The sequence below is a fragment of the Gadus chalcogrammus genome, chromosome 7, assembly GCF_026213295.1.
Source record: "Gadus chalcogrammus isolate NIFS_2021 chromosome 7, NIFS_Gcha_1.0, whole genome shotgun sequence".
NCBI classification, from domain to species: Eukaryota; Metazoa; Chordata; class Actinopteri; order Gadiformes; family Gadidae; genus Gadus; species Gadus chalcogrammus.
Window position 1 is genome coordinate 20,867,944 of NC_079418.1, and position 12,433 is coordinate 20,880,376.

At 42.1% G+C, this 12,433-nt stretch overlaps 2 protein-coding genes across 2 annotated transcripts in view; both read right to left on the bottom strand.

The window, feature by feature from the left end:
* Nucleotides 1-11,713, bottom strand: part of LOC130386047 (transmembrane protease serine 2-like) — a 36,498-nt gene extending 24,785 nt beyond the window's left edge. Inside the window, exon 1 of the mRNA XM_056594831.1 lies at nucleotides 10,979-11,713. The gene's annotated coding sequence lies outside the window, so the exon portion shown is untranslated. The remainder of the gene's footprint in view (nucleotides 1-10,978) is intronic.
* LOC130385641 (transmembrane protease serine 2-like) lies at nucleotides 1,429-11,994 on the bottom strand. Its single transcript, XM_056594261.1, has 15 exons — nucleotides 11,989-11,994; nucleotides 11,720-11,847; nucleotides 10,707-10,749; nucleotides 10,096-10,300; nucleotides 9,178-9,276; nucleotides 8,918-9,025; nucleotides 8,595-8,724; nucleotides 6,921-7,040; nucleotides 6,363-6,406; nucleotides 5,819-5,990; nucleotides 5,053-5,219; nucleotides 4,842-4,937; nucleotides 4,479-4,621; nucleotides 4,072-4,224; nucleotides 1,429-2,587 (listed from the first exon to the last, which is right to left on the bottom strand). The coding sequence occupies exons 3-15, from the start codon at nucleotides 10,719-10,721 to the stop codon at nucleotides 2,576-2,578; spliced, it is 1,464 nt and encodes a 487-aa protein (XP_056450236.1). The 5' UTR covers nucleotides 10,722-10,749; nucleotides 11,720-11,847; nucleotides 11,989-11,994; the 3' UTR covers nucleotides 1,429-2,575.
* Nucleotides 11,995-12,433: the final 439 nt, after the last annotated feature.

Consider the following 12,433-nt stretch of genomic DNA (forward strand, 5'->3'; position numbering starts at 1 on the left):
CAATCATTATAACAATGTTTATAGGTCATAAAAGTCGAAAAAGCATTATAGGTCCCCTTTAAGCATTGAGACTCACTTACTTGTATGGTTTATGTGTCAAACAGCAAAATACCTTACCTTCTTTCTTCTTTAATGACAATACTCTAGCCCTACTAGTTTCTGGAAGTTTCTGACCGGAAATGAATCGGAAAGCCTGAAAAATTAGGTATTGGAGGCTGGAGAAGCCAGTCAGGGGTACTTGGTAGCCTACTTGGGAGGCTGTGCTCAATGTGGGTGGAGTCAAACGTTTGATTTTTTTTGTTTCGTAAGACTACTACTTTTCAACTCAGACTATAAGCCTATCCAACCACAAGGTGGATAACATCCGACGATTACCATAACTGTAAAAAATAGAAAACACATCTATTGAATATAATGCGTGAACTGCAGTTGGCTGGCTTGCAGACTCTGGGTTATTTTCAAGCACATCAGGGGAAACGTAACGATCCTTACCTAAATGAATTGTTCAATGACCTTTTGCTCCCTTTGCTGTAGGGTACCCAAACGAAGCTTGACATACGAAGTGCGTGTGCGTTTGTGATCGTGTGTTCGTGTATTCGCGTGTGTGTGTGTGTGTGTCTCTGTATTTTAAAAAATTAAAATAACAGGGTCATCATTGCCCCGTAACAAGCACTAGCTCCTCATTGGCCCCTACGTGTTGGATTGATCATCCCCTCGCATCAAACAACGTGTGATTTTTGAGGCTACATATACACACACACATTCAGTATTGAAGGACTGAGGCGTCACGAGAAACAGGAGGTAGAGAAAACGATGGAGAGAATAAAAAATCGAGTAAAAGGAACTGTAGAAAAAATATGGAAATAATAAAAAATCTAGAAAAAGGAGGCATAAAAAAATTAAGGAGAGACTATATTTTTGGGCAAAAGGAGGCATAGAAAATGAAGGAGTTATTTTTTAAAAGGAGGCATAGTAAATGATGAAGAGAATAAAAAATTGCGAAAAAAATATGCATAGAAAAAGTAATGGAGGGAATATATTTTTGGGAAAAAGGAGGTGTAGTAAATGGAGATAATAACATTTTCAGAAAAAGTGAGAATAGAAAATCGAGAAAAGAAGGTATAGGAAAATTATGGCGAGAATATATTTTTGGGGAAAATGAAGGAATAGAAAATGATGGAGAGAAAGAAAATCGAGATAAAGGTGGTGTAGAAAAATTATGGAGAGGAGTGAGAGAGCAGTGAAAGAGAGGGACTCAAATTGTGAGAGGATGGTGTAAGTAATATGAAAGTATATAAAAGTAACTTGTTATTTTGGCCAGGAAAATTACGAATTAAAAGTGGCAAATTGGTGAAGAAAATATTAAACTGCCTCGGATAACTACACATTAGAAATTGAAAGTTGGCAACGAAACAGTTGAAGACTAAGTGTTTTTTAAAAAAATCTTTATTCTTGTAAACATTTAATTATTTGACATGAATTACCATCATTTATGGTATCGCGATACACAAATTAGGCACTTGATTAGGAGTTAGTTTGCATCTAAATGCAGCTACCTGTGGAATTTCAGGATAATGCAAACTGATGATGGAAATGGTCTAGAATCGTCAGACTATTGAGATAGACATCATGTGCTACATAAGTTTGTATAGTTCATCCCCAAAACAATTGCAAACCTTAACTCTTGATTCATTGTGGAAATAAAAACAGTTAACTTCTTCAAGTAATTGGGCTAAGTATCCTATTATAGATCTGTTTTTTGTATGTAACTAATATGAATCTTTCTACATCAATATCAAGTAATCATTGAACGATGTGTTGCTCTGGTTAATATGAAACCAAAACAAATAGGCACATTTACATTTATAAATATATTTATGTATATATAACCCTATATACAAGTATATATTGTTTCTATATTGTTCTGTATAAAGTGAGTGTTGAAAATCTACTTAAAGTCACTATGTGTCGCATTTCAATTAGCTTGCTGTTTGAAATGACCTGGATTCATAGTCTGATCCATAGTGATTTCAATAATATTATCACTAAATCACATCCAAATTCAGACTTTGTTTTCATTCTTACATCAACATCCTCTCCACTCACGCCATCCAGCCAGCCGAGCTACCCTAACTTGCGTCACACAGCTGCACAGCCAGTTAGAGTGGACAGAACACTGTCATTGAGCTTGTTGAATAACTTATTCTTACACATTATGTCTTTAAAGAAAAAGCTAATTCATTTGAAACTTGGAAAAAGACATTCTGGCTGGATAAAAGTGCTATCACATCAACAGTACATTAACTATCGTAAGAATGTGTCTGTTTTCAAGTTCTGTCATGCCTGTGTCCATCATATGCATGCTGCATAAAAGTTGAATAACCAGTAGCAAAACACAAACAAAAACTATATAAAATATCTATCTGTTTAAGAATAAACACAAATTTCGATCAATATACACAGTCCCTTTGCCATATCAAAAATAAATCATCTAAAATGCTGTATATTGATGAAATCTAATAATTAAAATAATCAAACGAAACCAACATGTCCTCAAATATATCATGAAGAGATTTCAAAAGTCCAGCTGTTAAAATAGAAAACAAGGCAAATTTTAGTAGTCTGCAAAGTTAACAATTAGTAACAATAACATATCCATCAACATCCTTAACCTACTCTTTCAATTAAATTGACCGTTGATAACATCTTCATTGGTGTCTAAATGACTTGACCTATGTTATATATTTTGTTGATTTGTGTACTTATTATCCAAATGTTCTCCAACAATGTTGAAACCCAGTTGAAACCCTGTTTTGCTCAAGGTAACACTCCGTTACATGGCTTCATATTGACCTCATCCCCTAACTTTCAGGGCAACGGTAATCCAGTGGAGACAACATTTATTGATATGATATTCAATATCGATCTAGCTTACTACGATGACCAGTGGCTCATGCCTGCCAGCCACCAGGCTAATGCAGTTTTTTCCATTAAGATTTTACCTGGGCGGGTCATTTAAAATATATATTTTCTATTCTTCAGAGATAATGACGCCATTTGCGATCGATAGTGTTTCCATTACCTTGACTATTTTTTACTATTTAAAATGAGGTAAAATCGTATTTAATTGTAGAGCTGCACGCCAGAACACTGACAACGGTCAGTGAACAGAACCTTCACTCCCCACACAAACTTGATCATGCACGGAAGGAACACTTTTTGTTGGGTATAAAAATAGTGCAATAGTTTCCACCAATCTACAAACCATGAAAGTCAGTTTAAATTGTATTGTAGGCTCAACAGTTTATGATTATTGAGTTCCATCGGTATACAGGTTATACACAGTCTATGTGTGTCACACCCACGGCGGAGCTCCCCTTCAGGTAGTCTATTGTTTAGGGAAGGGTATCAGTGTTTCGTAATCAGTGTACAAATATTGACCAAACGATGGCTCTATATGGAGAGGAATGCTGCTAGGCAGGTATAGACCCATAAAGACACAGGATACCTGTGATAACGCCTTTAGTTCCTGTTATTAAGAGTATGACGATCTGTTGAATATCCAGAATCTAATTGCTTGGGAAACTCTATGGGCGCGGCAATAGTCTAAAGTTACAGCGACAATTACCTTGCTCACAAAGCTATTTTAGCATGATTGTTTTGACCATGAATATCAGCTCTTCGATATTCATCATTACATTATCCTCATTTGTTATGGTAGTCGACTCATTTATGGTAAATTAGCAAGTTAATGGTATGTTTGGGGAAAAGCTGCAAGGCTGTTTCATTCTAATGAAATGACATGAGTAACGTGAATGAAAGTGACCAAACGTAAAGTGAATACCACTTTAACACATGAACTCGCCCGTGAACATGATTTCGGCCTGAGTCACGTTGAATAGATTGCCACCGGCATTGTGGTGAAGCAGACTACTCCCACACTACTTAATGAGGTCATCAAACTACGACGACTTTTGTTATTGTCTTAATTTAGAGACTAGCAGAAGGAATTACATATCATACCTTTAACACGATCCAAACGATCATCATCCTTATTATGTATTTACATACCTGCATTTGCTTATGGATCCAGTCCGAGAAGTAGGTCACGTTGCCGTACACCCCTGGTTTGTTCCGTAAGGCACATTCAACGCCCCAGCTGGTGTCCCCAACCAGCCACCACACACCCCCTTCCTTGGCCACCAGTGGTCCCCCACTGTCCCCCTGGAGGAAACCCAAACAGATGTTTTACAGGTGTCTCGGTTCTCTCTATTTCGTTTATGAAGGAAAGACATACAGAGAGAGAGAGAGAGAGAGAGGAAAGGTGCTTCAAACGATAGATGTGGTGGATGCCACCACATCTCTTGCCATCAGACATGACAAGAGATATGACAGAGGAAGAGAAGGAGAGGGGAAGAAGGGGAAGGAGGATGAGGTGGAGGAAAAAGAAGTATAGGAAAGAGACAATTCCGACCAACCTGACATGAATCCACTCCTCCAGCCAACTTTCCAGCACAGATCATGGTTTCAGTCACCTGTTGGTCCAATATGTGCCGTTGGTTGCACCTGTCTCTGCTGTAAATGGTCACCTCGGCCTGCATCAACTCATCCGGGCTGACCCCTGGGTGGGAATATTTACTATTATTGGATGGACTGAGTATGAACTGCTTTCAGCACATTCAAGAGACAAGCTATGTAGCGTGCTGCCATTCTCTTTATGAAATATTAAAAGAGGGAGAGAGAGAGAGGGGTAAGGAGATAGGGAGGGAGTGAGAGAGGGAGGGAGTGAGAAAGAGAGGGGGAGAGGGAGGGAGAGAGAGATGTTGCTGTTTTTGGATCACCTCCAGTCCTCAGAGTACCCCATCCGGTGGTCCAGGCGTTTCGCTCTGGGTTCAGGTTCACGCCGACGTTGGGCAAACATGCCGGCCTCACATCCTCTGGGGTGGAAAGGAAATAAAAAACCATTGGTTCGCTTCTGTCTTCCCCGGTGGTGTGGGCCCCCACACCACCGGGGGTGCGGGGGCTGACTCGGGGAGGGAGGGCGTGTCTTACGGGTGAAGGTCAGAGGTCGTCTGAGCCTCAGGAGAGCCACGTCGTTGGCCTGGGGCTCGATGTTGTAGTCCTTGTGGACGATGATTCTTCGCACCGACGCACTGGAAAACATCCAACTCAGGCGAACGCCCCCGTAGTAGACACGCAATATAGATGTATCAGACGGCCTTTTGGATTATGAAAAACAAGGAGTGGGTTGGGGAGGCATATACTGAGATTAATTCATTGACTCACTTTTACCCGAAGTGTCTTTTGTTTCAATATGTTAAGCACTTTGCAGCACATTTACAAGAGTTTTGGAATTAAGGGAAAACTCTTGAGCCAATTATTTTGGATGAAAAGTAATATAGTGCGTTATATAGTAGGGCTGTGGACAGATTGCTCCTGGTCTAAATCAAGACTACGATGCTTTGGTTTGTAAAACCTAGAATAAATAGTTAATACCAATCAAATGGCCTTCTATTGGTTGGTTACTCATGGTAACTCATGGAGGTAGTAAACCAAACCCTCTGGCTATCGCCCCCCACCCAATCTGATCATAGCGAGTGGGAGCGGCTTTAGCAAGAGAACCAATATCTGAACAGAAAATAGCCCCGCCCCTAAATTAAAATAAATGTCTACCAGAAGTTGTCAAGAACTCACATTATGAGTAAATATGTTATAGTTGCTAGCGCATACAGGTTGTTTTGTTTGTCTTTCAAATAACCTATAATAATACTAAGAATAAGAAGGAAGTTTGTATTAATAAAAAATAAATAATATTAACTCGGATGGGAAGCAGTGGGCGGCCGTCAGGATCCAGTATTGGCCGATGATGGTGCCACCGCAGAAATGTTGGCCGTAGTACTGCAGGCTGACCTGCCAGGGCCAGGCCCTCCTATCTGCAGGGGTCCCGCCCACGATGCGTGCACTTGGGCCCGTCTCACTGTCACCGCACGCTGGTGAGGGCCGGGAGAGAGAGAGGGAGGGTGGGAGGAAGGGAGGGAGGTAGATAGAGGGGGAGGGAGTGGGAGGGAGAGAGGGAGGGATGGAGGGGGAGGAAAGGAGGGAGAGAGAGAGAGAGAGGAAGATTTTTTTTATTTAAGGTGAACTTGATGAGGCGATACGATAATACGATGATAAAGTTTGCATGTTTTCACCTTGTTAATTGGGTTTGATCTTCATTTTCTAACCTGTAGGCATCCTTGAGCAAGAAACCTTAGCCTACCTGTTCCTTTACTATTTGCATCTCAGTTCACTGTGAGGTGCTTTGGATATTAAGGGTAGTTTGACTCTGAGAGTCGCAGTCAAATAAAGGAAGCGATGCTTACCAATGCAGCGCAGACTGACAACTTTGTTGGAATTACACGTTTGGCTGTATTGGGGGAAAAATTTAATTAATTGAAACAAGGGTGTTGTGACTGAATCATCATTTCATTTAAAAAGTGCTTTAGGTATGAGTCTGGGTTTTTTAAGAGAGAGGGAGCAGAGAAGAGACAAAGGTTTTCCAATTAAGCAATTCAAAAGAAAATTCCCCATCCCTCCCTCACCCCTATGTTTCTATACCATTGAAAAGGGCTGCACTTTTGATTGACAAGCAAGATGGATTCCCCGTTCTGATAACCTGATTGGTCAGAAATGAGCCAGGAGCGGACCTTACATTTCAAACGGTTTCGTACAGAGGCAGACGCTGTGAACTTGAAAATGAAATTCTCCCAGTGCATTTTATCCACTAATAATCTACCCTAAAATAATTGTGATCAAATTGTACCTACAGCACCTTTAAAACGTCTATGAATTCCCTAGCAGGGACTGTGCGTTTACAATAGCAGTTAAACTGTAATGTGTAAAACTGTGCAATCAGCCTTACTGATGAGTGTCAGAAGTACCTGTCTCTGAGGTGTGAATGAATCTGGTCACCCGGTTGGTAGGACTCTGGCTTCAGCTTGCTGTAGCCTCCCGTCCCCAGAGAGCCTGCACCCGTCTGGGTGGAGGAAACAAACTCGGTACTGTGGAACAAGGTACAGGCAAGGCCGAATCACACAACCATCCACGGCCCTTTGAGTCCCACCTTTAACCGTCACCATGGTTCCAGGATGAGTACTACAATCATGGTTGCTGTGGAGGCTGCTGTTACTGTGATTGTTTTACGTTGTTAGGTGTTGTTGTGCATGGTTAGATGGGGTTATGGTTGGATATGGGGTTATGTCATTGTGGGTTGTGCCGCTGTTGCTGTTGTGGTGTTGTTAGATAGTGTTATACAGATACATATTACTTAACTGATTTCAAAGGAAGTGATTTATTAAAGGAGACATATTATGGTGTTTTCCCAACAAGTAAACATAGTATTTGAGCTCCAGAAAACAGGTTTTTGAAGCTGTTTGCTGGAAATAGCTTTTAGGAAAATAATATCGTCTACCGCTATTCCCCTCTGTTTCAGTCCCTTCAGAACGCGCTGTTTCTGGTGTCTGTAGCATTGATGCAAATGAGCTGCTGCCCATTGACCAATGAGCTGTCAGACTGAACCATAGCATGGAGGAGAAGGGATTGTTGCCGTTTGCTGACTCCTGGAGCTCTATATCTATATTATATAATATAACATAATAATAATATTATATACGGGTATTATATAATCCATCTAATAACACAGCCAAAAGCAATGTGCGCCTCGGATGATATTATGAATAATAAAGACTGTGTCTGACGTCTCTGGTACTTCCACAAGTAAAGGCTCGTAGTGGGGGATATCTCGGCCATGGTTGAGAAGAATTGGGGGGAAGGAACTTTGACATTGACACTCTGAAGTCCATGAACCGCGACATGGAGGAGAAAGGGATTGTACTCAGGGCGCTGAGCTACCGGACTGCCTCCGAGCTCCCCGCGCCGAAGCTGCCGGCTGCCGTCGAAGCCGTCCGGGGCCGTAGTCCGGCAGCTCCGGCGGTGTACTCCGGGAGCTGAACTGGCGCCGAGGCTAGGTGGCAGCTCCAGCGGACAAGCAGCTCCGGCGGACGAGCAGCTCCAGCTGGGGTAGCTCGGCGGCAGTCCGGTAGCTCAGCTCCGGGAGTACAATCCCTTTCTACTCCATGTCTCCTCCTCCCGACTTCCCTTCGGCGGCAGCTCTGGCGGGGTGAGCTCGGCGCCAGAGAAAGGGATTGTACTCCCGGAGCTTAGCTGCAGGGCTAGCGCTGAGTTCCCCCGCCGGAGCTGCACGTCTCTGGTCCACAAAATCTTAGCGATGCTCTGATTGGAGGGAAGTGGGAGGTAAATTTCAAATGTGCCCCCTTCCTACGTAGGAGGGGGCGCCGAAACTGACTCGCTCGTTTGGTAGCTGGAGGCGGGCTGCTTCCAGAAATGAGTATCTCACTCAAAAAATCATGTACGGACTTATTTCAAAGTTTGTATGCGTGTGGGAGCACCATCTACCCACAACAACACCCCAAATCCCAGGAAAAGTGCTGTTTTCATCATATGTCCCCTTTAATATTGTTGATCTACATTGTTGTTATGCGTTGTTGTTATTGTGTGTAGTTGTGGTGGCCATCCCTTCAGGGATACAAACTCACCTTGAGTAGCCTATCTGTTTACAGGAAGCTCTGCCCAAGTCGTCTCTCCAGCGTTCCGCACAAACAGGCTGCCAGGTCTGGCTGCTGGCTGAGAAGCTCTGCAGTACAAAGTCGGTCCCATGGAGGCGAACTGGGACCCAGGAGAGACACTTCTGAGGTCAGAGTGTGTGTGAGTGAGTGAGTGAGTGAGTGAGTGAGTGAGTGAGTGAGTGAGTGAGTGAGTGAGTGAGTGAGTGAGTGAGTGAGTGAGTGAGTGAGTGAGTGAGTGAGTGAGTGAGTGAGGGAGTGAGGGAGTGAGAGAGAGAGAGGCTCAGAGATCTTACGGCAATTGGACTCATCCTCTCCTCCAGTACAGTCTCTGACGCCGTCACACCACTGGGATGCTTTAAGGTCAATGGCACCTTCACATGACAGCCCTCTCTGGAAGAAAGCTACAAACCCACATAAACAAATATATAAATATATACAAATATGAAAAGTATATAAACACAGATAATCATGATTATTATCATTATTCATATAAAACAAAAGCAATAGCCTTTTGCTATTGCCTAACAATTGAAACCTTATAGTTACAACTTACCGAAGTACCATATCAACACTCCCCCCGCTAACATGATGAACATGATGAGCGTGGAGGCGACAAGTCCACAAAACACATATTTCCTGTTACTCTTTGGTTCTGTGAGAGATGGCGACAGACAGAGAGAATGTTAGATCCTCGAACATAACCTCCATTCAAATGTATACAAATGATGGGCAATGAGGTCCTTCCATTCCATACAGTCCTTAAAAACATACAAAGGAAATTCGACATGATCCATTAAAGGAATCTAAAAGGGAAGGTTAACTTTCTAAAATAGATTAGATAAGAGCAAATATTATGATCCAATACATTTATAGCCTTGGCTTTAGACTGAGAATAAAATAATTGATAACTATTCTGATGTCCCCAAAGTAGAACATGAAGTGGAACAGAAACTGTTTTCAGTATATATCGCGATACAATTACAATAAAACCAATACAATTACAATAAAACCAAAAATGGAATAACTTAACAATGTCAATGATGTAACGATGGAAATGATGAGGATATGACATCCACAGGGGACCACATAAAGGCTCAATGAGACCATTTCCACCTAATGCGGTCAGACCGGGTCATTGTTACAGACAATGTATTGAGCAAACATGCCCTTTGAGGGACAACGGCAGGTAAGGGTGGGGCAGTGGTGCACAGCCCTTTCCCCGACCTCACGGACGTACAGGGCTTGTAAGAAAAGAATGAACAGAAGGCTCTGTTGTGTGCAGGGAATCAAGGAAATATCAATTGTATTTGTACAGCGCTTAATTCACAGTGACAGTCTCTCACTCCCAAAACCCTGCGAAGCTCTGAGGGGCAAAACTTCATCAATGGATGAAACCCTGAGAAGGATCACAGAACAGTGATCGCATTGGGTGCTGGGTGGGTGGGTGGATATGACATGCTTTGTGTTTTACCTATTCTCCGAAGGGGCTGTGGGACAGTGGTGCTGGTCATGACGACAGGTTGCGGGGACCATTGTGGGACGCTGGTGCTGGTCATGACGACAGGTTGCGGGGACCATTGTGGGACGGTAGGGTACAGGCCCTGGGACTGGTTATAGGACGGAGGTCTATCGTTGTCGTCCCTGAAGCCCGCGTTGTCGTGGTGGGGCGCAGTAGGCTGCAGAGGGGAGGTGACATTGTATTTTATTCAAAATGTGACATTCTCTATTTCTTACACTGTGTATTTTTTGAACATGGTGTTTAACCTGTGATTAGTCCAAGAATTACTACTACTTTTCAATTACAGCTACTTTTCCGAAAAACAATGTTTTTACGGTGCATTTGATAGATACAACTCTTGAATCTTGAATCTAGCACACACTACTTTGGTTTTTCATGAGAGTGCTATAAATATAGTTCTGTCCCATGCTCAAATTACTTGGGTTCGTGGTTTTGGGGGGGGATGGGGATTTAAAGATATGAAAGATATTTGAGTTTCAGGTTTCAGTTTGAGTTAACATTGGAACAAAGTTGAAACGATAAACCAAGGAAGAATTAGTGACATGCAAATAGATTTCCATTACCTGTGTGGAATCCATTCTGAGCCTTTTGCTTTGGAAAGGCGGCCTTAAAAGAAAACAACGTAACAAAATATATGGCATTTGACGTTTCTAATAGTGTCTATATTCCAGCCATTGTGTAAATTTGCTGGTGTAAAAAGGTTACAAAAAGAAACAATAGCCTACATCCTAAATGAAAACAATAAAGAAAATATTGCCAACTGTCATGCAAGGTTTTAATTGTATGTTCTAATAATCCAACTCACAAAACCTGCTTTAGAAAATCTACAACCTACCTTGATTATCCCAGTTATTTTCCACTGCTATGGTATGTCTCTGCGTTCTCCCTTCCTACTTCCCTGGCTGTTCTGACTGCGTCTCACTGTGTTGTGTCTGAGTGTGAGTGTGTATCAAACCATATCCACTGGCCCAGGTAATAAGCAGCCACGGCCACTCCTTCCAACTCATGGGTGAGTGCAAGAGGCCACTTGTGTGTAATCCTTGAAATGACTAACTTGATTTGCTCTTTGCTGATTTTTTTTTTTATGTCACTCTGATGAAGTCATAAACAGAAGATTTCTCTGCTATAGAAACCTGCATGTTAAGTTCTCCTTAAACATTACAAGAAGTTGTTAGGTACTCCCTCAACGTAACATCAGTTATCATACAAGCAAAAATAGGTTTACCAAGAGCAGGAAATGTTACGTTTCGGTAACAGTATCACTCTTAACACACCTTGTCTTGTTTGCTTTTCCAGGTAAACAATCACATATGCCTTCATTTATGAACTTATGTAACATAACTTATCAAACAGTCATAAGCTATACACTGTCAAAATTGTGAAGGACAACAATGTACATGAATTCAGATTGTCAATCGTTATTTTAATAGCTTAAGTAAATAGAACCTATGGTTGAAATTCAAACGATGACCAAGCGATAACGGCTCAGTATCAGCTCATTAGCACTAGCAAGGAGGGGCTTACATCAGGAAACACACATTGAAGGATAGACAGGGTTAAGACAGTAGCCTCTTACTTTCTGCATGTCTGTTCTCCTTTCCTGGGACCGCCTCTCTTAATCAGTAAACAGGCGCTCCTCGTTCCACAGCACACCACGCCAATGTGTGCACACGAGCGTGTTTGAAAATGTTCCACAGCAAAAACCTAAAAAGGACTTTGAAACATAGGCCAATATTGGTCACAAGGCCTGACTGGCTGAGCTGGAGGTAAAGAGCTAACAACAGAGGAGGGAGGATGAATCAAGTCGGATAGAGGAGTCGTTCCAAAGAAGTCTGAAACACCTACCCTCGGCTCAACAAGGCACCCTGGTTCTCAGAGAGATCTGTTTTGGAATGGAATGAAATGTGTTCAGGCAGAGGTAACAGCATTCACAGTGACCTGGGGAAATATGTATTGAAAGTAGTTCCCTAATAATAAAATAATTGTTATGAATCCATGTGTTATTTCTGAAAATCTGTTTGAAATAGCATATTATTACATATTCTGCTCATGAAATATCCCAGTAACATTGTGTTCATGTGTGTTGTTGTTCATAATCACAGTAGGAGTATCATCGGAAGGCGTTGTGTTTTGTTGTCAAAGTCACAATCCTACAGGGCCCGTCAAACCAATGGAAAGCGGATCTCGTCCGAAACAAAAACTTTCACCACCGTTCAAAAAGGGGAGATCACGCCACCTAGTGGCCAGCATGTCTGAAATCACGTCCACGGTGAAGGAATAGAATATAAAA

Coding starts and splice junctions, on each gene's coding strand:
- LOC130385641 (XM_056594261.1), bottom strand. Junction 9,277..10,095: donor ACAGCCCCTTCGGAGAATAG/GTAAAACACAAA, acceptor CATCTCTCACAG/AACCAAAGAGTAACAGGAAA. Junction 7,041..8,594: donor AAACAGATAGGCTACTCAAG/GTGAGTTTGTAT, acceptor CTTGTTCCACAG/TACCGAGTTTGTTTCCTCCA.